The 27,955-nt window shown below is 39.2% G+C and overlaps 1 protein-coding gene and 1 long non-coding RNA gene across 3 annotated transcripts in view; both read left to right on the plus strand.

Moving 5' to 3' along the window:
• The window catches only part of mettl15 (methyltransferase like 15), a 40,351-nt gene extending 21,533 nt beyond the window's left edge, over positions 1-18,818 (plus strand). For both annotated transcript variants that reach the window (XM_034580351.1, XM_034580361.1), the window contains exons 3-6: positions 1,500-1,636; positions 10,874-11,065; positions 11,868-12,046; positions 17,119-18,818. In XM_034580351.1, coding sequence (XP_034436242.1) covers positions 1,500-1,636; positions 10,874-11,065; positions 11,868-12,046; positions 17,119-17,549 — 939 coding nt within the window. In that variant the 3' untranslated portion in view covers positions 17,550-18,818. The remainder of the gene's footprint in view (positions 1-1,499; positions 1,637-10,873; positions 11,066-11,867; positions 12,047-17,118) is intronic.
• LOC117758575 lies at positions 12,055-12,979 on the plus strand. The gene is made up of 2 exons (XR_004613313.1): positions 12,055-12,572; positions 12,669-12,979. It is a non-coding gene; the product is annotated as an uncharacterized LOC117758575 (long non-coding RNA).
• Positions 18,819-27,955: the final 9,137 nt, after the last annotated feature.

The following is a 27,955-nucleotide window of genomic DNA, read 5'->3' on the forward strand; positions in this document are numbered from 1 at the left end:
CTTTGAGAAACGTTTATTTGACATGACGTCCAAGTCCCGCACACTAACATGGAGGATGCAGGAATTATGAACCTCGCTTTTGTGGAGCTGTCTTTCATCCATATTTATATACAGTGGAAGTGGATGTGCTATTTACAACTTGGAAAATCGTAATTACGAAAACGTGACCATAACAAGGCAACACCCACCATGCCTAAAATGTCCTTGGTTGAAACCATGAATAGAAACAGCTGCCTATACTGCGGTAAGTCAAAGTGATGAGAAGTGTTGAAGGCTCGCTAAAGTTGTTGACATTAAAACCAAAACAATGAGCTGCAGAATTTAAAATGCTCCACAGAGCTGAGGGGGACATGAAGAGTTGCGGCACCATTCACATTACACCCAGTCATTTCCGTCACTGTTAATATTAGGTTAGATCTGATTAGACCCAATTCAACTGCGATATTGATTCTTGAATAATAAAAATGTTTTGTGAAGGTTGAAGCTGTCAAACATCAGTCTTGTTTTAGGGTGTTTTTGGTTACTGAAGGGGAGAATAAATAACGGTTTAGTTGGTCGTACAGAAACACTACTGTGGGACTTCAAAATAAATCAAGAAAAATAATCGACGTTTGCCAGAACTTGCAAGACATCATAGCTAATTTAAAGAATGATTAAACAAGTACTGGCCCAGACATATTTATTTTGTATCATTGTTTTTTTTTTTTTCAGATCAACTGTTCCCACAATAAATTTTTAATCTACCTTGGCCTTTTAAAATGCAAAAGGCAGAACAAAATAACAGGATTTTGAACCTCACTGTTTGCACCTTATACAGGATGTGAAATATGTTGATTGAAAATTTTACATTACATTGTGAGCTGAAAATCGATTTTAACATCAGTTCAGTCCCGATACGAGATACATAGATTTTGCTCAGAAACTTAGCTAGTAAAAATTTGATGAAATAAAAGAAAATATTTTTTTGGGACAAAGACATCAGTCTTATTCAGTTTAATCTATTCTGTATATATGTGTGTGTGTGTTTATGTGTATGTATACTATACACACACACACACACACACACACACACACACACACACACACACACACAGACACACACAGACACACATTCTTTATCTATACCACTTATCCTTTAAGGGTTGCAGTGGGGCTGGAGCCAATACCAGCTGACATTGGGTAAGGGGCACATCCTGGACAGGTCGCCAGTGTATCACTGGGCCAACATACAGAGACAAACAACCATTCACACTCACATTCACACTTGTGTTCAATTTATAGTCTCCAAATAACCTAACAGAGGGAGACATTGAAGTCACGTTTAGTACACCAAGATGAGACAAATTCAGAAAAATCAGATTCAAGTTGCACTTGTCTGTCCTCCACTGTGAACACTTAAATGAAGAACTAACATTGTGATGATAAGATGATGAATCATGTTTACGGAGTCCTGTTGTGAGAAGAACGTGTTGTTTTTTTTCTTGCTTTCTCGCATGTAGGTGGTCCTGGACATGACATTTGGAGGTGGTGGTCATGCCAAAGCGATTCTGAACACGGTTCCTGATGTCACAGTCCTGGCCTTAGACCGAGATCCTACAGCAAATTCTCTGGCCCAGCAGTTGGCCACGGAACACTCGTAAGTGATTTAATGAAAAATATCAGCCAGACCAAAACACAAGTTAAAACTACAAGCTGCCAAGACAAATGTTTATCCTATATCATGGCTCATGTTTAACTGTAAGTCTTCACTGTCACAGTTGACAGCTTGACTATTTTGAGCAGTGTTTATAATTCAGTCATTATTTCTCAAAACATACTGTCGGTGTGATATAGTATTGCAGCTCTCGCTGTGTTTCTCCCACTTCTTACCTGGTCCCAATCAAATGCTGCTCACTAAGATACAGCCCCTGAGTTTCACCATCCAATCAAATCCATTCCTCCTTCTTAACTTAAAGCTTTTCTCCCCCCACGCAAAGCTGGTGGGCTCGGCATGTCATTTGTCAGAGTAAGGGCCCACGCCTGCAGTGTGAGGGAGATGCTGCCTCCCACGGAGGATCTATAAGATATGGGGGGGCAGAGAGAAGCCTAGAGAAGTTAGAAAATTGAGAGATAGAGAGAGAGAACAGGGAGACATGAGGACACAATGCCAGGGTGTGAGGGAGTGTGTGTGTATGTGCATGTGTGTACGAGCAAGGCGCGGGAGGATGAAAATGAGATGTTCCTAAGACCATGGCGTGGGAAGGAATCCTTTTACGTAGATTCTGGGGAAACCTCTCTCAAGGGAATCTGCCAGAGAAATGTGCCTGTGAGCAGGGAATGACAATTAAAAGAGAGAGAATGAGAACACTGTATTCTGTCAGCAGCAATATACCCCTGCTGTAAACTCTTCCACGCCTACTCGTGATGCAAGTTGAGAGAAGCCCGAGAAATCCAGCAATTAACCAATATTATTGGAAGCCTGAGTAAAAGACCCTGTCAGCCCACGCAGTGCATCCACACAACAGGGTTAGAGGATTTTCTCTCTCTTCTCTACTCCCATGTCTTGAGGAAAGTATAACCTTCTCTCTGCAAACTGTGGAGTGTGAGTGTGAATCTGAACCCAGTTTTAATGTGCATTATACTTAAAAGCAATCACTTATGAAAGTGACCCTCTGTTCCTTAATGATATTCACCAATGTCTTCAAGGGAATCTTTCTCCTGCGTGTTTAGCCTCGCTATTCTCTGCTTTTCACCACTCTTGTTGTTGCTATGACTTCCCTGCTCTTGACGCACCGCAGCAGTTGTGCCCACAATAACTGTTATAAATATGAAAAGGCACCAAGAATAATTGGAAAGTCAAGTCAGGCAGACATTGGATTTACATGTGTGCATGTGCGGGTCACACAGACAGATATAGCATAAGAAATGATACGAACTGTTTTGCATGCACTGTGCACTTTGTTGGTTTTAGTAGAAAAGTTTGGCACATAAAGCTGAGTTATAATTTACCTCTACATATTGTGTGTCTTCATTTTCCCTTCGGCTTATTTAATAATGGCAGTTTGTCTATCTTAAGGCTGTAACTATATTTGAATTAAAATGTTTATTTTTTAATTATTATACTTGAACAATGCAAGAAGTGTGCGAGTGTAGTTTATAAAATAATACTTTCATTTAATGATCCATTTTTAAGCAATAAAAACAAAGTGCTCTCCAGTGGTAGGAAAAATTGAAAGCAGAATTAAAACAAATCTTGATAAATCAGGTTGGTCCAAAAATGCTGCTTTCGTTCATGCAACGAACTCTGCACTTTGTCCTGAAATCTTCTGGAGGAGCTGCATGTGATAAGGTACTTGAAGTGCTCCCCCAATTTGTAGGGGAGGATTTCAACCACTCCCCCTTGTAACTTCGTTTTAATGTGGCAAGATAAGCCTCGGAAACAAGGGGTAGGGAGAAGGGGTGAAATGGGATTGAGCCTTAGAGTAGCAGACTAATGGTTAAATAATTATAAGATGCCGAAACACACTCAGACCGGATTTAGTTACGCAACAGTTGCAGCTCACATTACAATACACAATACACCAGCATAATGCATTTGTGTGTGTGTGATAGATATTATTACAACTACCCACTTGTACAACACACAAGACAGCCATTCTCTCTCATAACCAGCTGATTAATAACCTCAATCAATCGAACAGACTTCATAGACAACATGTCGATTTCCATTTTGGGAAATGTTCCTCACCTGCGGCACAACATTTCCTAAGTGTTCCGAAACAAGCTTTCGAATCAGCCCTTTGAATGAAGATGATAACAGTAAACTGGGGAACCAGTGGGAAAGCATTTAACAGATATTGATGGCTTTTCTTGGAGACGTTGGTAAAGCCACCAACGAGAGCGCAGCCATATAGTCACAAATTCACACATTTCCTTTAGCTTTATTACCAAATGAATAAGTCACAAGGAGTGTTTTTTAATAGACTTTCTGAGGTCAACTGAGGTAGAACAAATTGAACTCCTGAACAAAATGCATTATAAAGACCAACCTGTGTGTTTGTACTGTGTGTGTGTTTTTTTTTCTCTTTTTCTTTTTTTCTTCACGGGACTGTAGATATTTTCATCACCGCTCCCCTGCTGAAAGCAATCAATCAGCATCTTGTCTTAGGCTTCAGTGACGCAGGTAAAGGAACTGAGCAGGTCAACACAAGGGAATATTCCAGGCTTGATATGTGAAGAGGCAGCATCATGTTGAATGAGCATGCACTCAAACTGAGGCTGCTGTGGAGGTTCTTGATGTCCCCACTGAGTGTGCTCTTATTCCAGACGGACAAGTTCATGCCAGGGCACATTCAGTGTGAGGAATATATAAAGGCGTAGCAGAATGTAATGTTATGGGCAAATGTGAATTTTATTTTATGTTTTATGCTAAAATGTATTAAAATACCGTCAAAATAATCTTTGAACAAGGTGACCTGGAATTTTTTTTTGTTAAAAGACTGCTCACTTTTTGTCGACATGTCTTAAATTATTTCATGAGGACACTCAAAGTGTAAATTTGGCGAGTTAATAACAACTTGTGGTTTTGGGGCTTTTAAAACGTATTGTATTTGTTAAGTGCTTTGGCAGGTTTAAAGGAGGCTGTAGTCTCAGGGGGACTGGGGTGGGAAAAATCTTTATGCACCATCAAATTGCCGGATATCCTTCCTTTTTCCGGGTATCTAACAATTGATAACATGCTAATATGTTTCCAGTCAACACGTTCACAACAACAGGAAAATATAAATCGGAACATAATGTATAGATTCTGCTGTGAAATGCACAGTTTTTTTGTTTTGTTTTGTTTTTACTGGACAACACCACTGGCATCGGCCTGTATCCTCAAAAGATCTCAAATCATTCCAAAAGAACACCTTTGTCTTCAATCTGTTGGCACCTCTTTTTCATCCTGAGAGATTTGTATTCTTCCAGTTTCGCGTCCATCATTTTAGAAATGTCATCAACACGTCCACTCGATCATTGTGAATTTTTTCGGACATTTTCCTTCTGTAAGCTCACATGGGCTCGTTTGGATATCTTATAGACATTTTGCTCGGGTGCTTGCAGAAAAAGTACTGAAAAACGTCCAGAGCAACTCACTCGGACATTTGTGTTCTCCTCTGGAAAATTTCAGGAAAATGTCTGAACTTCAGCGCATGTCTGAAAGCAGCCTCTGTGTACTGTGGAACAACAGACACCTTCCCCTTTAGTCGTAGATACAGATACAAAACAAGAGCAAGAGAGATAGATTTCAGACCATATGACAGACGTGAAATGCTAACATGATAATATCTGGAACGTGATTTAAACAAGACTCACTGTTTGTTCAGACAGGATGCAACAGGAGTTCAGAGGCGGCTCGGCTGCATACAAAGCAGAGTGGAAAGACACAGTTAGACACAAATTTGCATGAGGCACTGCCACCTGACACAAAGACATGTCCCTGCAAGTCGAAAATGTTTCAACGCGGAAAAAACACTTGTGCTTTTAATGGATCAACGTTCAGACGAGAAGAAAGTTTCGGAAATGACAGAACTCAAGTGTAGTGGTGAGTTTGAAGATCTTTAAGAACCTGGGCTTGAACACAAAAACACATTCACTCCCCCTCTGCGTGTGTGTTTTTAGCTAGTTTACAACTGTCGTCTCTATAGCCGTTTTCAGACATGATCTCTGGAGGATGACTGAAAAATTGGGTTGGGATTTGGTGAATCCTACGGAGAATGTCCTGCGTTTTTCTCACATCAGCTCCTTCAGACATTCTGTGGACTTTTTCATTGGGGCCTGGATGGATAGGGTCTGCAGAAAGTCTGCAGGCTCTGATTGGGTCATTTGCACTCCCACATACACGTTCCCCTATGGAGAATGTCCGAGGGATCTCTGGAGTTCACTGCATGTCTGAAAGCAGCTTAAGGTATATTGGCTATAAAAATGTCAAAGTCTTTATGTCTAAAAACACTGTGATAGTTATTTCACAGCTGAGTGCAGCTGAGGACGTGTGAAATACCATTGTTGTGGTATTGGGTTAAAAACATATGCATTGAAAGTTCTTTATTTATTTGTGACCTGTTAATGGCACTTTACAGGAAATTCAGGAATCACCAAACTTCTTACAGTCCATAGAGGGGAGTATAAATGTCCCAGTATCAAATCTCATGGTAATTCAAAGTGAATAGCAAAGACATTTGACATCAAACCACCCTTGTCCTGGACTTGTGTTGGTGACACCTGCTTGTAACATTATCACAGATATTTCACATATTCTGTAATTTAATATAAAGGCCTCTGTGTGAGATGCCAGAATAACAGAAATTTGCATCATGTCAATGTTGTGGGGTGCTACAACTATAAATAGTGCAGATCTCTTAAGCAATTATGAGCCCACACTTGGACCTCAGCACATACACCACTGAAACTTGTCCTCTTTAATAATATAAGACCTTACATAAGGCATTTATATCTCCAACTCTGTGTCTAAGCCACATAAAGAAGTTAATAATTTAGAAATGTTATGTAACTGTTTTGCATATTTTTAAATACTTCTGTGGCTTACAAAAACACATTGTAAGACGTTGCAGTGTGTAGTGGAAGGTACGTCCATCACCTGCGTGTGGGCGGTCACAGACTTGAGAATTTTATTTCTAAGTAATTAAAAAGTGGAAACATTCCAATATAATAGGAATGCAGCCGTGATAGCACTTTCATTAATGATACAAACTTGTGTGACTGTAAAGGAAAAAACAAACCGCCTTTGAATTGTTATTGCAGCATGGTTGTGTGGTGGTGAGCACTGTTCCTTCAGAAGATAACTGGTTCCAATCTGATTTGTCTGGGGTCTTTCTCTGTGGAGTTTGCACGTTTTCCTGTGTTTGGGTGGGTTTTCTCCAAGTACTCCTGCTTCCTCCAATAGTCCAGTCTGTCTTTTGGCCCAGGGATACGCTGGCGACCTGTCCAGGGTGCCCTATGTCAGCTGGGATTGGCTCCAGCTCCCCCCACAACCCTAAGGTTAAGCAGTATAGATAATGGATGGATGATTAAATAAAAGACACAAAATGATTCATACTATTATAATAATAAGGCAGAAGGTTGTGTTAGACTGAGTCGTTTTCACCTTTTCCCATTCACGCATATCATTTGTGCAGGGTTGATGATATAGAGTAGAAATGCTTAACATAAACTCTGTCCATATCAGTCTGAAGCTAAAGTCTTTTCTAACTCCCAGCACTCAACCCTCTTATACCAGTTAGTATGCTGGCTGGCCCTGACAGCACCACAAGGACGTGGCCTGTCTGCAGTTGCACAGAGAAGGAACAGCCCTTCATAGACCAGCTCACATTCTTTCTGTTCCTCAAGACAAATAGCATTAGGGAGTCAGCTTTAGTTTTATGTAATGTTTATACCCGAGCATTGAAAAGCTCCTGGTTAAGTTAGCTGCCAACGTCCACCAGTCAGCAGAGCTCTGCCCCTTCTTCCTCTCCCTGTCTTCAGTCTCTGCCTCTGCTGACATCTTCAGTCACCACCAGATGAGGCACTCATTCAGTGTAGGTGGATTATTATTAGCTGTTGGTTACAATGCTATCTGTTTTAAGAGTCATTAGACTACAATTAGAATCCAGAGTGGCTAAAATTTCTAAAATTATATAATAAAAAGATATTAACTCTCACCAAAAAGTTTATATTGCAACTTTGAACAATAAAGAGAAAAATAGAAATTTGGGAGGATGGCCAGAGTGCTGTTGAAGACGCAGTAAGGGGTTGTGCATGAGATGGGAGAGAAAAACAAAGCCTTTACTATAGATTTTTCAACAAATTAATCACTGCACATGATGGTGGAAAAGAACAGCAAAGCAGTGAAAGGCCCTGGCTGTGTGGGCGAGATGCTCCCTTGCCATTTTGTCTTCTGTGGGCTTTGAAATGGAGGACCTGGCAATTTGTGTACTTCCCTGAATACCCCCAGTGACGCTTGAGGAAGGTGGAGTCATGAAACATAAAACAGACAAGCTTTAAATTTAGTTAACTTTCAGAGAAGTGCCGGAGCCAATCCCAGTTGATATTGACATTGGGCGAGAAGCAGGATACACCGTGGAAAGGTTGCAAGCGTATCATCGGGCCAACATACATAGACAAACAACCATCTATTCTCACATTCATACCTATGATCGATTTAGAGTCTCCAATTGACCTAACCTCAGACTGCATGTCTTTGGACAGTGGGAGGACGCTTTAGTCCCCCGAGAAAACCCAAGCAAACAGGGAAAGACCCTCGAGATCACAGAGTCGTGTCAGCATATCCCTCAGAGGTCATGACGACCAGAGCAAGACTTCCCTTTTTGGGCATATATTGAATAGGACTCGGCAACAAACAATAGCAATAATTTTCATCAATAGCATTATACTGTATTTTGGAAGCACAGTGAAGTATTATAAGGTATAACATTATGTTATCGACTTAAAGAAGAGTTTAAGACCACAACCTTCACACAGGAACAGAAATTAAGATTTATGCTTTACAGAAATAATAATGTGACATTTATAGTGATAATTATTGATATTGACTGACAATTTCTATTTCTATAACATTTATGGCCATATTGCCCAGCCCAAACATTGAGTCCTTAAAACATATATCCTTAACTTTAAAAAAAAAATGGAGGTTATAGACAACGTGTGCTGCCTAGCTTTTGCAGTGGGTTATCATTTAGAGACGTCAATCCGATATGTTTGGCCTCATAACTTGACTGGAGAGGTTTTTCCATATCTTGGAACCACATGGGCGGAGAAGGCTGCAGAGGACCCTCTGCGCCTAATCTATAGATTGTAACTCCTCTTGCTGTCTTCTGCCATCATCTTTGTTCACACAATGTTAAAAGGTCACATGAAATATTCATGAATGTGGCTGGAGGATCTCACTACTCTCGCATGAGGAAGTGACTGAGTACATAGCTCTGTCATAGGCAAGCAAGGATCACAATAGGCTAGCGTAGACATCTTGTTGGCTTCCATCGAAATACATGATTTCTTTAAAAAAGGACGACTGGGAAGCTTCTCATCCTACTAAGAGGTTTCCTTTGGATTGAATATCTTGTCCATGAACATTAGGATAAAAATTACCTTGATTGTCAGATTTTTTGTGTTTTTTCCCGACAGTGTTTGATGCTGTAAACATAAAATATAGAAAGGATTCAGCCTTTCCTATGCACAGACGACTTACCATTCCCATTCAGTAGTATCTGTGACCTAAAGATTAGAGAACGTGAAAGAGCAGAGCTTCCCCCGCCCTCATTACTGAAGTCTCGTGGCACAGACTAAGGTGCCCTTGACCACGGCACCCAACCCCCAAACCGTTCCAGTGGAGATTAGACTCTGATTGTACAAAGCCGCCTACAGGATGTTCACTGGCTCCTATTAATTTACTAGGAAATAAAGCAATTCTTTTTTTCTCTCAAACTTAATTTAAAACATGTCAGAAGATGACAAAATCAAACCAATCATGCATATAATTGTTAGTAAACAAGAATAGCACATAGTAACATAATATGGATTAGATTAATAACGATGATAGTTATTTTTTTACAATATATACTAATATATTTGTCTTTCAGTTCAATTGACTGGTTAAAGAAATCCATCGGTTTTCTCTTACATATTGTTCTATATCAGAATTTATAAAATATTATGAATGTTTTATTCTACATCTTTACAAAAAAGATGTAGGTGTCACTCAGGGAACCATACTTGGTCCACTACTCTTCCTACTGCACAAGAATGATTAACTATTCATAAGGGCATCATGTAACTGTTCATGTTAACTCTTAAATCTGATAAAACAACAATATCTTGTATGTTTAGGGTTGAACTGTAAATATTAAGATTCAATTACATGTCTTTGTTATCCAGGTTTCGTAGTAACATCATAGGAATCACACATATATAACAGTTAGTCGGGTCAGGACACATCTTGATCAATTCTTAAGATTCATACATTAATGAAAACAATCCTGCCGTCTGCCAGCGGTTTTAATCTCTTTCCGTCACAGAACGCATTGAACAGTAAAACTTAGTAGAACAATTAACTGTAAAATGTTCTGAAACTCTCCCCCTGGACTGACGGACGTGTAGCTTTATCACAGTGTAAAGAAAAGGGAGCTGCTTTGAATTATAAACTACACAACTCCCTTCTGTATTATTTATATCAGGGAATAATCCAGCAAAACTTGTGTTGTAACCAGAGCAGCACAAAGTAACTCAACTCATCATCACTGAATATAATAAGGCCTTAAGATGTTTTTTGTGAATATGGAACAAAATTCACTGCAATATTAGAAATAAAAATAATCCTCCTCTTCGCAATATATATAACTTCAGAGTAAAAAATGATCACTATTCTAATCAATTATCACAGCTGTTTTGTATTTTTAAGAAATATAATTGTCATTAATTGTCTGTTCATTTTCATTTTGTTCTTATGTCTCATCCAAACTGTTGTTTCTATTTTATCTGAACCTCTATTGTGCAATTTTGGTCATATCTTTTATTCCCGTCCCTGTATTGTTATTTTCCTCTATTTATTTTATTCCCAAAAAATGAAGAAGGTGACCAAAGTTAGATATCTTTCTTTCTTGTATATTCTCTTTTTGTTTCTAGTTTCAAACCTTATTCACCTTGCTTTCTGAAAGTATTTTTGACAATGAACTGAATAACAATACATTTTTACTGTTTTTTTCTCAGCAAAATAATAAAGACTTCCATTGACTAATTCCATTCATATGAGGCCAGTGTTGTCACAGCCATTGTGCCATACTCATTGATAAACAAATGTTTATTTGTGCTGTGTTTCTTTCTCTAATCCTTTCTCCAGTGGTCGTGTGAAACCATTGCTTGGACGATTCAGTGAGCTTGAGGTCCTGCTGTCAAATACGAACATTCAGCCAGGCAGCATTGATGCTGTCCTGTTGGATGCTGGCTGCTCCTCCATGCAAATGGACCAGGCAGAGAGAGGCTTCTCCCTCAGCAAAGATGGGCCCTTGGATATGAGGATGGATGGAGAGAGGTAGGTCTGGAGGGGCTGGGTATCCAGAGTCAAATTGCACCAGCACCCATTGGAGCAGTAATGTCAAAGTGCAGTTAATAAAAAGGGGGAGTTATCACACTGAGCTACCAACTACATAGGGTAGAATACTTGAATGATCTCTGCTCTTATTTTGTTGTGACTAGGGTAAATATACAACTAAACCAGTTGTAGTGCCATTTGTAATTTTCTTTTCTAATAATAATTTCACATATATACATAACATGGCAAACTCCTTATTTTATGACATATTGAAATACAGTAATACACTGCTCTCTCTCAGAATTATATACTTTATATATAGGCTATATTGTACATATAATGTATAACTTGATTGTAGTAGCCATAAAAATACATTAAAATTAATGAATAAAATCATTTTAATTATCTCATGAATAATTGCAGGATTGTAACTGGTGTGTGATTCTAACACACATTCTAACACATTGTGGACATGTTATGTACCTTCATTTCTGCCTCTGATGTTTATTAATCCTATGTGTGTGTCTGTGTGTCTGTGTGCGTGTAATTTAATGATTCCTATTTTCAGAAATATAGACAGATAATTTTACTTTGTCAGCATTTTGTGCAAAGAAACCATTTAAGATAACTCACTTATGAGCGTTTGCACAAGCTGCATTTCTCTTTTCATTCCCTCATATTGGATCTATTCATAACTGTCAAACATAAAGCTTTTCGGCTGTATCTCAGAGTTGTCAGGATTCGCCACTGTCACCAAGGACGTGACGTCAAGCAGCTTAATTGGGCTTCTCTTTGTGCGTAGGTACCTCGACATGCCCTGCGCTGCTGACGTTGTGAATACCTTAGATCAACAGGCTCTTGCATCCATCCTCACTGCATATGGGGAAGAAAAACGCGCCTGGAAAATAGCTTCAGCCATGGTGAAGGCACGCCGTGTCAACCCCATCACCCGGACACAGCAGCTGGCCAGCGTGGTGGCAGGTAGCTACACACTATCCTGATTAATTCCCTGCAGCATTGTGGAGGCTGTAAGGGAAAATAAAACACGAGTGGAGTCATTAAGGCTGTCTCCCGGTGGGATGTATTTCTCAGAAAATTACGTAGACTGTGATCTCAAACATCATTCTGTTTCCTGCCTCTCTTTTGGGTGCCTGTCTTGCACACCTTCCCTTTGAGAGATAAGGATGAGACAAAGATGGAGCTGGATGTGACTGGAACAGAATGTGGCTAATGCCTTGAAAACAAACAGCATCTCACATGCAGCTCATCTCCCTCCTTCTCCACATTGCATTTTTGCTTTCCTTTCCCCCCCGCTTTTCAGTTCCTTTTCCAAGCTCACAAATATGCAGACACACCTGACACAAATGCAAACACCCACATATGCTCACACACGACACATTTGTGCATAAAGCCAGGATTACATTGTTTGTCTTCACTGATTGTTTTTTTTTTTTTTTTTGGGGGGGGGCTGTATGCCTCAAGATTTGAGCTGCTGAACAAGTGAGATGTCATTTCAGTAGTTATTGCACAGAGCAGTGTGCGCGTCAGTGTCACCCTGGGAGAACAGGTGTGAGTAAGAGCAGGGGTTTGATCTTTTTTGAAGAGCAAAACGAGTCACCACCGATGTTTATTTGGAACAATCCAAGAGTTCTTTATTTAGGAAAGTTCCAGGTGTTGCGCTGTTACGTGTCATAGTGATACTGACAAGAAAAATGTCCAGTCACAGGAGGAGTGATGGGGACTTATGTGTCAGAGGGATGGAGCGACTGCACTTGGTGGTATTAAGACACAGGAGAGTTTCAAGGGACTTCGGCGGCCCAGGGCAAAAACCTGGGGGTCCCTAAATCGAACCAAACCGAACACATTTAAGACATTCTACTCTTTAAACAAACCTCTAAAGCTCATTCCCCACTGGTCAAAAAACCCACTAACACCCACTAACATCTGCCTATTTTAACATGTTTACTCACGTTTAGAAAACCTGCATATAGCTGCTAATTTTAGTGTTAAAAAGGTATTAAATTATGAAGCTTTTGCCTGAAAATTACTGGCACGGGGCCTCATAAGAGGTTTTCTATCCATTGTCCTATACAAAGTCGATCGCTGTGGACTAACCTAATCAGCCGTTCTTGGGGGCCCCCTCTCCGCTCAGAGCCCCGGGGTAATTGCCTGTTTTATACCCCGTTGCAACGCCTCTGTTAAGATTAAAAAGTTACTTTAGTCACGCTTCGCTCTCCTCTCATTTCATTATTTTTTACACTTGAGGTTTTAATGTTAGACATTTCACAACCTGAATTATTTTTGTCGAAGTCCTTTTCACTGGGTAACCTTGGTATGTGATTCATTATTTGAATTAAATTGAAAAGTTATATAAAACGTGGTAAATGACGTAAATGTAAAAAAAAAATGAAAAAAGGCCATGGATTCGCCATTTCCCACACATGAACTGGTCAGATCTAATTGTGCTACGACAATGTATGCAGCTCACACATCCTCTCACCAAGCACACCGGGGGTTTTCTCTGGGCCAGGTGATGTGAATATGAAGGTGATAACAATGTGGAGATGTAAAGGTGAAGTGAGGGAGGATTTAAAAATAAAACGCCATTAATTTAAGTTGTTAAGCAATTTTTCTGATTGTGTTTTGAAACACTTTGTTAAAGTCGCGTGCAGCAGGGGAGGATCGGTGCAGTTTTAAAGTCAAAGGTGCGTCACATTCACTGGACTTTGCAGGAAGATAACTGATGAGTAAAAACTATTTATAGCATCATCTTCTTCAAACCACCCCTCACTGTGTTTTATAACCTGAAACTTTTGCAGCATACTGAATGAGTTGTAAAACATTTTTTTCTCCTGATCTGTCTTTGAGCAGCAAAATGTCCAAGTATGAGTCATTGTGTTTTGTAAATAAATTTCAAACCATCCTGTATCTGTATAATTTCAACAATTCCTATAGTCCCATATCTGTCTCCAGCTGGGATTTATGTATATTTGGCAGAATTGCTCTTCAGCTGTTTATCCAGTATGTTGCAACCAGCCTAGTCTCCCGAGGAGGTTCGCTGATATTGGCCGATTCTGCAGGACAAAATGTGCGTCCGCTGCCAACGTTTATTGTCAACATGAAAGGCTTGTGATGTTCATGTTGTAATGGGAGGGAAGATTAGGGTGGTTGTGTATTACATTTATGAACCTAACCATAGTTAATTACCTTTGTGAGTTCCCTGTGCTTGTGTTCTTTTCAGGTTTGTTTCAGTATGAGCTTAGTAAGTCACCGAAAGCTTTTGTGACGTTTAATGATAATGAGCAAGATATTCCTGCCTGATGCTTGATGGATAGATGTGAATATAAATTAATGTGTTTTTGCAGCACATCAACTCGTCGGTTCTCATCACTAAAAGCTCACGAATCTCATTGTCTTTCCAAGTTGACGTCTTTGTTGGCGTCTTCTACGTGTGTGGCACTTCTTTTTCCTGGTTATAATATTATTTTAGTTTTTTTCAGTTTCGCGTCTGGCGACATGCTGGCAGTGATTCCTGCGGACATTATCCCACTGTATTCTCACATGGGCCCTCTCAGACATTTACTTGGAGGCTGGCGGGAAAAACCCCAGAGAATATTGGAAGCAACTGACACGGGCATTTGCATTCCCACATACAGCCCTTCCAGATAATTTCAGGAAGATGTCCAGACTTCATTGTATGTCTGAAAGCAGCAGCAGATGTCTCTGCCACTGAAAAATCCATTTTAGAAAACTCAAGTAGTTGCAAAGTTCTGCAAAATGGCAATAAAATGAGCCTGTTTATAAAGATTTATGGTTCTTTGATCACTGGCTGAAATATTTATATATTTATGAATATAAATGTTATAAAAAGTAGCAACTAGCTCCACAATCAGTTATTAGATCATCAAACTTCCAGCGCAACTTCTTTTGTGAGGACTTGCAAATTAATTACTGTGCAATTTTGTCATTCATCCCTGATGTGAGATTTTTATTCTCAATAGTGTTTCAGTTCATTTGTGGCTCAGCTCAACTTCACATACAAAATTCTCTCGTCTATTGTGCTACAGCAAACAAAGTTGTGTCCATGTTTCCCTGCTCCGTTTACTTATTTGTTGTTGTGAACAAACTCTGTCAGACCGTTTGCTCAGCCACTAAAACACAGGAGCATGAAACACTGTTGTTGTCCTAATAGCCTCTCGTGACACAGGGGTAGAGCACAAGGGCTTTGTGATGTTAATTCTATACGTTAATACCATCGCAAAGTCGCGTCTCCTTCTTAACTACTTGATTTCCTCTTTATGTACACATCGTAATCTCTTCTTTTCTCCACGGATCTGTCTGCAGGACCTTTGAAAGATGAATTAGAGAGAGAGCGCACGGCTTGGCGAGACCAGAACAGTGGTGGTCCGTGCTGTGCAGGCATCGTATTGATTGCAGTGTGACTCACACCTTAGGCTGTTTAGTGCAGGAGGAGAGAAATGCCACATCACTCACTTCTCTATTTATTGCAGTTTCTCTTTAGGTCTATACAAGTGTCTAATTGTTCCTTGGTCTTCTGTGCGGTGGTTATGACTTGGTCAAGCCGGACCCTGGACTTATTCATATAAATCTAATGTTTTCCTAACTTCACTGCATATTTGAATCAATTCTCAGTCAGTGTTTTGGCCCTTAACGCTTACATCTCATTCATTCTCTAACCTGCATGTCGTTTTCTTTCAAACTGCTTCACACTCTTGTAAGTTCAGTTTTCCTGTCTTCTGAAGCATTCTCTACATTTTTCTTGTACATACATTCGGAGGGGGAATCTCTCAAATAACAAGCGGAGATATTAAAGGTTTTGCATGAAAAATTCTCCACGCACAATTGGTCAGGAGTCTTAAAGAGAGAGGTTGTGGTGAGGGGGGGAAACATAAATCACCCTTCATTTTACAGAGCGCGGGTCATGACCGAGTGCACCAGCCAGAGAGCAATAACTAAAAATAACTCAATATTTTAGTTTTCCTTTCTTTTTTTAACAGTAACCAGGGTGTGGAGAGAAGTTGTTTTCAGCTGAGACAGATTTAAACATTAACTCTGAATCCTGTGAACTGACAGATCACAAGAGATATTCGGCTGCTTTTACCTCAGTATTTTATTGAGACACCATCTCCACCCAGAATCTGCTCCCCAGTCTCTGATGGGCCTGCCGCTCCGTCCTGCTGCAGCTCGCTCTGCACTGCTTCTGTTGTGCTTCATCTTGCTTTGTCAATCCATCTCTTCAATTAATGATATAAACACCAGGGTTTTTTTTATACAGAAGCATAACTACAAGTCAAAGGCGACTAAATAATTGTTTTCATTCAGGATGTTTCATTACTGTCCTGACCAGTGAAGTTTACAGTTATTTGAATCTGTTTGTGTGAACCACACACACCACACAGTGAACAGTGAACAAGTGCTGAAATCACATAAAAGTCTTTGCATGTCTTCGGGCAAACGACGCATGATGAAGTTAAAATCGCGCTGCTAGCCGATTAGTCAGTCGGACGTTTTTTTCCTTCCACTGTTTATCGGTCACTCATAATGGATCATGATTATTCATTGCTGTTTATTGCATAACTTGAATAAAACACGACCTTTGTGAACATTTTGCACCTGAGTCGTGTCAGGTAGATTTTCATCTGCAATGATGGTGAAGACAACAACTCCCATGATCCCAAGCAGATTCACAATGTCATCAAACTGGGTCTTTTTTTATTGTTTTCATTGAGAGACCCCCTGACAGCTGAAGTCGCTTATCGTACATTTAAATGTTTCAATTTTTTCGCTCTTACAACAGCCAAACTTTTGTTATGTTCTTTCTACAATGTAATTAAAATGTTCAGTAAGATTTTCTTAGGATGCTAATGCTAACATGCTAGTGATGCACAAATCAGTTTTTTTTTTTAATACTCATTAACCCGCAAATTACACAGAATGAAATATATATGTATAGTAATAGAAAATGTTGAGCATCAGATTGCATCCCCGTTTTACAGGATTAACTCAGTCTTTGACCATTTTTCTGTCTCTAGGATCGTTTCCTCCCGCTGTTATCTATGCTCGTAAAGACCGACTCCACCGACCTGCACATGTGGCGACTAAAACCTTCCAAGCTTTGCGAATCTTTGTGAACGACGAGCTGAACGAACTCCACGCAGGCCTGCGTGCTGCCCAGGCAATCCTGAGACCCGGAGGACGTTTCTGCATAATCACCTTTCACTCACTAGAAGACAGACTGGTCAAACGTTTCCTCCAGGGAGATGATTTGTCTAATCTAGATCAGTATCACTTCAGCCCGAGGAAACAAGCTACCAGGACGGCAAAACTGGGGGAGGAAAAAAGAGATGGTGGAAGTGTTCACTGGCTTCCTCTGCGGAGAAAAGTGATCACCCCAGAAAAGGATGATGTGAATGAAAATCCTCGAGGACGCTCGGCTAAACTCAGGGCAGCGCTCAGACGGTGATTACGTGACGTCTCTCTCATTTCAGCTAAATGTTTGAGGAGAGTTACTCTTTACTGTTAATAATTAAAGCAAGTTCACCAAAGAGTGTCATGCAGTAACGTAGTAATTCTGCACTGCATTTGTCTGCTGTTTCTTATAATCTTCTCTGTAAATGCAATTTTTTTTCTGCAAAAAATCTTATTTTTACAGTTTCTAGCTTAAGCCTTATACAGAAGAGCGATTTAATCCTGGCAGAGGCATGAGTAGCTTGGTTGTTCGTTCCAATGAACACACCTGGTGGGTTTTGTTTGTGGGAAGCCAGTGAATGTTGTCGTCCTTGATGCTGCATTAGTGACTTCTTCTGGTTGGTTGAGGCACTGATGGGGTCGGGGGGACTAAAGGAAAGAACGAACCTCCCACACAATATGGCCACCAGTAGCAGCTCAGAGTTTTTATTTTTAAGTTGCATGTTATAACAGAAATAACTGGCGACATCATGTGTCTTTCTCTTACTCCTGCTCAGGTTAACAGTAAATGTAGAGCAGTGACAATTACTGTTGGATATGGAAAACTGGGCTTTCCACTTTGGTGTAGTCCAGGCAAAATCAAAATAATAAACAAAATATAGATCTAAACTCAATACATGATATCATGTTCAAGAGGCTAAAAATGTGCTTTCTGAGGCCACCATGACCTCTGACCACCAAAATATAATTAATTAGTTAATCAGTAAGTCTAATTGAACATTTGGGCCCTTTAATACCCAACCTTTTAATACCCAAATTAAAGTATGACTGTTTTTGTATTGGCTGCCCTTGTTATTTGCCTTTTATATGAATAAATATGCATAAAATAACAAATGTTTCTTACAATTCTGTTCATGTATCAAAGCTGTTTTCCGCTATCACATCGAGAACTGTAACGATCCCGCACAATACCCGGCAACAAATAATATTTACTGCATAATTACTTTATTTTGCTGTAACTATTATTATTATTACCATTATTATTATTGTTTGTTACTTTAATATATTTTAAATGTTTTTTTCATTCATAGGCTTAGTCTGCTTGATTTCTGTGTGTTCTTTTGTTTTGTTTGTTTTTTATTTATAATTTGTATTGCTACACATCCAAGCTGCTTAGGTTACCTGATTTATTTAAAATTTTAAGTTTGTCTGCTCTTTCTACATTGTATGTCTGTATTGTGTTTTTACGTTCAGGACCCTATAGACTAGATGCACAACCATGTGCTTCTTACGGGGCTCCTTTAATAAACTAAACCAAACTGTGTTTGAAGTGACAAATTTGAGTTTACACCGTCAAGAGTTCAATGAAAAAAGGGACATTTGTACGTCTGTGTGCTGCTCTGACACATTTCTTGCACAGCTCATGTTTGACATCACATCAGACGTGGATAAATAGCTGAGCAAATAAGACCGAAACCACTTTATTCATTGACGTCTCTATTTCTCCTGAACGTAGGTTGATGAGTAGCTCAAGTGAAGCCTCTACTGTACCATGTGAATCAGCAAGTGTCAGAAGTGGTGCTGATGAATGAGCTGGATGCTTGTTCCTGAGCATTCTCTCACCTTCAACTGTAAGCAGATGAGGTGTTTAGATCTTTACTATTTGACTTTGACTAATTGTAATTGCTTCATCAAGATTATTAACACTTTTTTCTTGCGTCTCAGTTTAGTACTCTAAATATACCCTCCTTGTTACCTTGGAAACTAAATGGCGCAAGTAACATTTAACTGTGTCTAAAATTATATGCTGTTTTAATTTAATATGAAGTGAAGCCATATCGTGAGTTTAAACGCCCCCCTCCCTTCTGACATGAGTGGATGTTGGTGGTTGCAAATCGCCGGCCCTGTTGACGAAAGAAATCGTGACTCTGATCTTTTGAAAACCTTGATTATATTTTACTGCTGAGATCTTTACTGAATTGCACCGTTTACCAAGCAAGACGTGAACCTGGTAAGAAAATAAAGTAAATGTCACACATGCATCCATCCATCCATTATCTATACATCTTATCCTTTCAAGGGTTGTAAGGGGGCTGGAGCCAATCACAGCTGACTTTGGGCGATAGGTGGGATATATATATTTTTTTAAAGATTCAACCTTCACATTTTTAATTAGTCTTTTGCGCTGCCACCACTTTACCTCTTATGAAGAATGTGATGTGTGTGTGTGTGTGTGTGTTTCTGTGTGTGAGAGATGGAGAGTTATTGTCTCTGTTAAATGTTTATTATAGTGTTAATTTTAATGAGTCATTAAGAAGGTCAAGTGCTGTCAGTGCATTAAATGGGGTACTGTCACACGTTCATGGAATACGTACTCTGGTTGGTGCAGCATCGATTCCACACATCATGGCCTGTTTTCATGTCTTGGGGAGAACAACTACATGTGTGAAAAGTTGTATGAAGTCATTTGTCCGATAAAGACAAAGGAAAGTAATCACTTGAGGCAAAGATCAGACTTTTAATGTTATCGCCTGTTTCCATATAGGTTTATGGAAGGGATGGACATGGCCCGAGGAAGAACCCACAAAATTTCGGAGCGGATCCAAATAAATGGGCAGATCACTCACTTTGGATTGTTTCCAACAGAATTGAACCAATGGCAGTAGCAGGGGTGCATGTGCACGCTCACGCCAACAGATTCCAAGTGACAGGTAGGCAGCTAAAGAGTGAAAGAGAAGCTACACGTGAGAGAGGGAACCGAATAGCATTCTACTTACTGAAACTGAGGTCTGACTGCACGTGTGGACAGTAAAAACTTTATGGGCGATACTGTGAGTGCACGATGGCACGATAGCTACTTTCTGACACAATCCAGTTTGAAGCCGAAATCCCAGACGATAGAGGTAGATTAAAACCTGGTCGTATTAATACGTATAAGTATATGCAACATACATACGCATTTTTGGTTTCTTTTTTTCTTTGTGATGCTACTACTACGATGATATTTATTTTGAAAATAGTTTCAGATACAACTCAACATTTTCTCAGCCACACTGCTGTTTGTTGCTCAGCGTAGGAGAAGATCATTTGATATTGAAATGAATTAATTAATGAATTGTTATACGACTGCAAATTTTCCAGCACCATGGAAACGGTGACCTCAGATAACAGTCAATATACAGTAAGACAATGATGCTGTTATTGTAGACTTGGATCGATCCACAAATTGTTGACCAGATACTTAACTAATAGCCACTCTTGTTAAATCATTGTGGACAGACGCACTGAGCTTCATCTACCTGCTGAGAACAAACCTGTAAACACAGGATGAGTCTTCATTCAATACAGGAACAAACAAACAAAACCAAATCTTTATTTCACTGTCGGCTTTCTTTATTTAATTTAAACAAAAGACTATACAACTATAAGCCCATTTCTTTATTTTAGAGATCTCTATTGCACGTGAGTGTGGAGAAAAGCTTCCTGTAAAAAGGCTTTTACTGCAATATTTTTTACTATTTTAATAATTAAATTTAAATCAGTATTTTTCCATCATTTATGCTAATCGTAGCCTCAACGTACAAAAACTATTATTACAGACGTTTCTAAGTCGAGAGGCTCACCTCAGGACCAGATGCCTTGTAATTACATTATGTTTGCAGCTACGACTTCCTACAATAATTGACTGAATCTCAGCAGGGCTCAGTAAGTGTAAAGCTTTACACGAATATAAGAGCGAGGAAATAGCACATTTTGTGTGGAGGGAGTTTTATATTGGTGTTGGATTGTAATGTTAATCTATTTGTTTCTCATATGACAAATATCACCATCTCATTTCAAAACTTATTTGGTGACTGGAAACTTATACAAATGAAATGTTTACTTACAAAACACATGATGCACCATGAATGACTTGAAATGAGCTCCACTTTAAAAACAGGACAGTGTGTCTTATGTCTCACTGCATTGCCATTAATGATCTACTAATATAATGTGTAGCAGTCACAGGGGCCATTATTTATTATTATTATATATACTATGTAAAGTGCCTTGAGATAATGTATGTTATGATTTGGCGCTATACAAATAAAATGGAATTGAAGTATTCAGCATTGAGTACTTTAAATTGAGTGACATCTTCAGTGCAGGAATTTAACATAAAAATTGCTTCATTTTACAGTGTGATATTATATTGTTGTGTTTTAGTTAAGTTAATGATCTGAGTACTCTCTTCTCTATGGAATTAGTCAAATGTTAAGAAAACACGAAGCTAATGTTAATGATATTAGCTGGCATACAACAGCACGTAGATTTAAAGCCTAGGAAATAACACACCAAAAAAAATATCTCTACTCAGTAATCTCCACCGTCAGGGCATATGGTTGAATGAAGAATATCATACAACAAGGACGCAGTTGAAACACAGTTTTCAAGCCCTGGTGTGTCCTCACATGGCCGAGCGAAGACGTTCTGGGCAACACAAGTGCAGCCGCAGCAGAATAACACCACAGGTCAAACACGGTCAAAAGCTGCTAAATGTAAGGTACCAAGAAATACCAGTGATGGTGTCTATCTGCTTTCAGATAGAAGAGTGTTGGGAGAACAGTTTTTGATCGGTATCTGAAGTATAAACAATTCATTGATTCATCGGTGAATCGATCAACAGAATACTCGATCAACTATTCTGATCATTGTCATTATCTCCGTCAAGGAGGTTATGTTTTCACCCCTGTGTTTGTTTGTTTGTTTGTCAGCAGGATTCCGAAAAAATACTGATTGGATTTTCACAATATTTGGAGGAAAGATGAGACGTGGGCCAAGAAAGACAATATTAAATGAAAAAAATTGATTAAAAAAAATCTTTATAGCGAGATGTTTAAAAAAAAAAAAAAATTCCATGAGTGGGTGAAATTTGGTGCATCTTTATTCAATTTAAAGGGACTTGGTGGAGGTATGTGTTCTACAGAGGGCTTTTCTTGTTTGTGTAATTTTTAGTTTTTAAACATGTTCAATTTCTCCAGCTCTCAAATGTTTCATTGTATTTTTTCTTTGTCTCATGCGATAGAAAATATATTATTTATTGTTTGTTGATCAGACAACATGGATTTTTGAAGGTAAGATGTGTGTGGACTTGTTGTTACTGTCGGTTTTCACTGATTTATGAGATTTTGAAGTAAATAGTCAATAAATATGAAGAGAGAGAGTTGACTTTTTAATACATGTGAAACAAAACACTTGTGTAACTAGTGTAACTGCTAACAGATAAAACAACATCAGTCGTCAACAACTGAACCTCACTTTTAAATGTTTGTTCAACTTGTAGTGGACACGATTCTGCAGAAAAGACAAAGAGAAACAAATAAGAGAAGAGGAGGAGAACGGGAAAGGGAGAGAGGGGAAATTAAGGGATCACAGATAAAATGAATTTGTGGTAGTGCTGAAAAATTAAACAGCAGCAACAACAGAGAATAAATCAATAAACAATTTTGATAATTGATGAGTAAGCCAAGTAATTAATCTAACAAGAATACCAAACAGTTGCTGCTCACAGCTTCTCAAATATACATAGGCCTACTTAGCGACTGAATACATACGGATACAGATATCGATAACACCTTTTCCGATGGGAAGCAGAAATGCTTTAGGGAGATATAGAGCCATGTTGATTCAGAATCTTTCAGTATATCACATTGTGTGTACCTGAAAATCCTTTCTTTGAAATTGTGTATATATTATATAGATATATTCCTTCAGCATCCGTGCAAGTCAAGGCCTTGCTTTTCAAAAGCCCACACAGTCAACACGCAGCTAACAAATGCACATTATAGAAAATGTTCAACAGTGGCCGATGTGCCTCGTGTAAGACTTTTATTTTTCATTTAGATACCTGAAGGCAGAACATTTAGATCTCCAGAACATTTTTATAAATGTGACAAAAAAATGTAAGGTACATTCTGCTTTTTTCTAAGACTCTTCTACTCGCAGTAAGTTGGTATTGAGACATTTATCATCCTGCTCAGGGACAGACAGAGAAACAGTGGAGATTTACAAACATTGTCTAAAGACAACCCTTTTTCAAATTTCAGCTATTTAGAGCATCAGTCTGCTCCAGTGCACATTTCCTGAAGTATTAAATTCAACTAATTATCATTTTAGCAAGATAAATGAAAATCTCTCCGCTTTTTGCAGCAGAGGATTTGATGATTTTCTGTAATACAATAATAATAATCAATAAAGTGCTGTAAACTGTGTTATGGACATTTGTTCAATCAAAGCAAGATGTTTGAAGACATCCCCTTGGACTCTTGTGAAGGACGTTTTTATACAATTCTCTTATGTTTTACATTAAACAAACAATTAATACAAAAGAAATGTCTGCAGACCAGGATCATAAAAACATTCTATTTGAAATTTGTACTTCAAAATATTCAAATGTCCCTTGTAATGGAACTTTACTCGAACTATTATTATTAGTAGTAGTAGGAGCATTAGTAGTACAGGTGGTATTGGAGGGCATCCATATGTGAAAGTAAATTCTGTATTCTGCAGAGCAGCATGTGAAAACAACATTTACAAAAGATACAAGGACAAAAACAAGTGATAGAAGAAGAAAAATCTGCTTTCAAGCATGAAGCAATACGTCAATCTTTCTTCCCCCCTAAAATGAATGACTGTGCACTACCTCTGGATATTCATCTGCCCCGATCTGTCTGTTCTTCCTCCATGTCTGGTGGAGAGAAGTGAGCCAGGTGCTGTGACCATTAACTCTGTGTGAGGAGAGAGACATGCGTCAGCCTGTGGCTCCCCCTCTGACAGACTGAAGAATGTATGAGTTTCACAGCATTAGAAAACAGATTGAAACAGCCACAGAAAAAAACTCATTCTATCCACATCTTTTCTCCCTCCCTCCTACTCTTGCTCCCCGCCCATCTCTGCCGCTCCGCCTGCTATAAAAAGATTTCTCAGTGAAAAACACTGAGGTCAAAGCTGTTTTGAATAATTTTTGTGATTGACGCAGGCCCTGCAGGTCTCATGGGAAGCAGATCCAAATGTAAAAGAAGACTGCCATGTTGGATAACAGCGCAAGTGAGCAGCCAGGGGCTGCCGCTGCGTTTTTCTTACTAACCATCTGAAACTTAGTTCAAGGGATTAAAAATCTGACATTAAAAACATTAATTGCAGGTGCTTGTGTCAAATTCATCACCTCTGAGCAGCCACAAATTAATCTGAGGTGTTTGGTGGATCCCGGAGCTTAAGCTGATCACAGCCTCTTCGTTATGTGTCACCCATCATCGGAGCAGCACTCGCTGTGTCAGGTGGTGTACAGGGTGACCTGATGTCAGCTCACTTACCCGACAGTCTCAAGCTGAAGGACACAACACCAACTTTCTTTCCTTCTATAATGGCCAATTGCATTTTTGCTCCTTATTTCTGCCTGGCTGTGTAACAAACTCTACCACAGCAGAGGGGGGAGTCCCAGAATGTAGAAATGATGATCAATGTCACTTCAAATCTACTGGACGGTAAAAAATAATCAGGCAGCTCAACCTTTCTGAGGAGTTCCAGACAGTTTAAGTAAAAGTTCAGACACTGAATTGTCAGTTTGATTGAGATGTATGATGACAGTCAGTTAGAGCGTCTTAAGAGTCTTTAACGTGACGTACTGTATTTATGAGACAAAATAACGTGCGAGCAGGGAATCATTTCAGATTTAATCAAACTGTTCTCAGATTTGATTTGATCACTTCGGAGTGGATGTGACTCAGCGAGGATGGAGCTGTAGAGGACCGTTCACCTCCACCTACACCTTCCACAACCACGTTGTTCCTTCAGGAAGCTGAGGACGAGGGAGATGTGAATAAATTGACTCTCCTCTGAAAATGTACAAGTTGTTTCTACGAACAGTCGTGCCCAACCAATGACGTCACACCGCTAGCTACTGCCACCCACACGCCATCGCAGCCATGTGTGGTTTTATCATAGACTGTATATAAAGATGGACTGGTGCCTAAAAGTGAGGCCCAAGCCTCTCGATCACCACCTGGTGGCTGGCTGCTGTACAGGTCATAAATCCTGCCTCCTCCATGTTAGTGGATGGTGATGAACCAAGTCAAAGTATATTTTAATATAAATTATTAATATATAAACTATTTCAGGTCGTTTTTATATAAAAATGTTGATGTTAAACAGGAAAAATAGAAGGATTTGATTGCCTATATGAATTCACAAAATGCCTCCAACATATTTTTTACATACACAAAGACATAACAGAAAAATTAGCCAGTAAACAAAATATTTTTTTCTTCCCTTTCTTCCCATATTATTGTTCACAAAGGATCATTCTTGATTTCTTTCATTACGTTTTATGATGACAGAAGCTTAATCGATGTGTAAAAATGTGCTTGTCACAAAAAGCGATGAAACCTAAGACCAGACTGGAGCCTATAAAATAAAGATATTCTTTATGAAGCTGCTTGAGAATGGAAGCTGATGATCTGTGGTCCGCTTTGTGCTCTCCTAAATTTAGTCTAAGCCGTGTCACCAAAACATGTTTCATTTCATAGCTGTTCTGAGAAAGCCTTACTGGGAAAACAACTGGCATTTCTCCTGTATAGGTGGTAAAATAACAAAATAATAGAGAGATTAAATAACACCGGAAAAAAACAACTACCTTCCAATGAGGTTGTAGGAGGGGAGATGGCAAAACCTAGAAACCAGGAGGCTTCTTTAATCAACACCAATGAGGCGATATATTGGCTGGTGGCAGCGGAATAAAATCACCACCCTCCAAGTAGGTGTATAGTATATGACTAAATCTCAGCACCCCCCACTTACTGCCATTATCCCACCGTGGGGAAAATTGCCCGTCTGGGTACAAGCCTGCAATATTCCCAGCAGTCGTCCATTTGGCTCTTACAGAAGCAGCGCTCCGTAGAATGACAGTGAAAGTGAGGTCACACACTCCACAGTCACCCTGGGGTTAAAATGATAGAGTTTGTACGAGTGTAAATTACTTTATAACACAGGGCACCTTCACTCCAGCCTGTAATGGCTACCTTCCTGGTTATGTTTGGTGGTTATCTTATCAGTGGGAGCTCGTGGAAATCGTTCCTACAATACAAACACACCACCTTGTTATGCGTCGCGCATCGGAGACTGTGATCCACTCGGACATCTTGGTTATTTTCTCCCCTGGCAATTCACAATATTTGTAAATATGTTCTGTGGTAATGCTGCTTTTATGGTTTCCCCATTTTCAGGCCACGTGAGCATCTGCAGCTGCTCGCAAGGAAAATTGTCGAATTTTAAAGTGTCGTTCTTCAACGTTCATTTTAAATCACTGCTGTCGACCCCGTGAATGAAAAATAGAGACAAATATTTAGCTAAATATCAAGTTAATGGATAAATTACTTTATAATAAATTTGATTGGAGCTTTCAACCACTTCTCCTGGTTTAAAGATCTGGAAAATTATATGAATTAGAAAATGATTTGGGTTAAAGCAATATGTTTGGGTTGGAGACAAAAAATTAAAAAATTTAAAATTAATTTCCTTGACTTTCTAAATTTGTATTAAATATACTCTATCATGTTTTTTAGCCCTTGTTCAGTCAAAAAATTATCAATTCATTGTTTTCATCCAAAAATCCTCTTATTAAACAAGTGATTGTCTAATTTAAAACAAAACGGATGATGTGACAAAACTATGACGAAATGATTTTGGTTTGGATAATCTTAACTCGGTCAGGTCCAGGGAAACATCACAGTTTGTGTTCAAATGAAAGTGGAGAGCTTTATCGTCATGGTTACGTGATGTGACTACGAGGTTAAGGTTCAGGGAAAGATCGTAGTCATGCTTCAGGAAAAACAAGTTCACTGTCAGCTGGATATGAGAAGCTAATGTTGAGCTGGCTCTGTGGTGACGTCCTCTCGTCACAGACTGTTGCTCGCTGCTTGTTCCTCCTTTGCTTCCTTCATGTTTACTACGACCACTCCAGGGGTTTTATCACTTGGGACTTACATTTGGGGCATTTGTCAAAAAAGACTGATGCTGATGCTCTTTCTTGGAGGACGATTTTGAGGAAATTAGTTGATTTGCCGGCGTGTATGAATTACTCGACTTTTATGCAGGGTGGAACTTTAAATATTGTCCAACCTTAGTGGCTAAAAGTTAAACTGTTTTTTTTCTTCCTTGAAATACTTGGCCATGATTAGACTTACTTTAGCATTTAATCCTTATGAGTTCTGCTTTTGGGTTTTAACACTGACACCACTGCAGTGCATGAATTATTTGATTTAGCCTGAGGTGTGAACTGAATGAGTGTGTGGTCTGTTTGGGACCAGGTCCTTTCAGGTGAGTGTTTCACTCTGAGAAACAACATTTGGCTTCTGGCTTGTGTCTGTGCACACTGTAAGAAGATGCATGTGTCTACGTTGCACTAGGAATAGACCTATGTACTCG

Source organism: Hippoglossus hippoglossus, chromosome 3 (genome assembly GCF_009819705.1).
Source record: "Hippoglossus hippoglossus isolate fHipHip1 chromosome 3, fHipHip1.pri, whole genome shotgun sequence".
Lineage (NCBI taxonomy): Eukaryota > Metazoa > Chordata > Actinopteri > Pleuronectiformes > Pleuronectidae > Hippoglossus > Hippoglossus hippoglossus.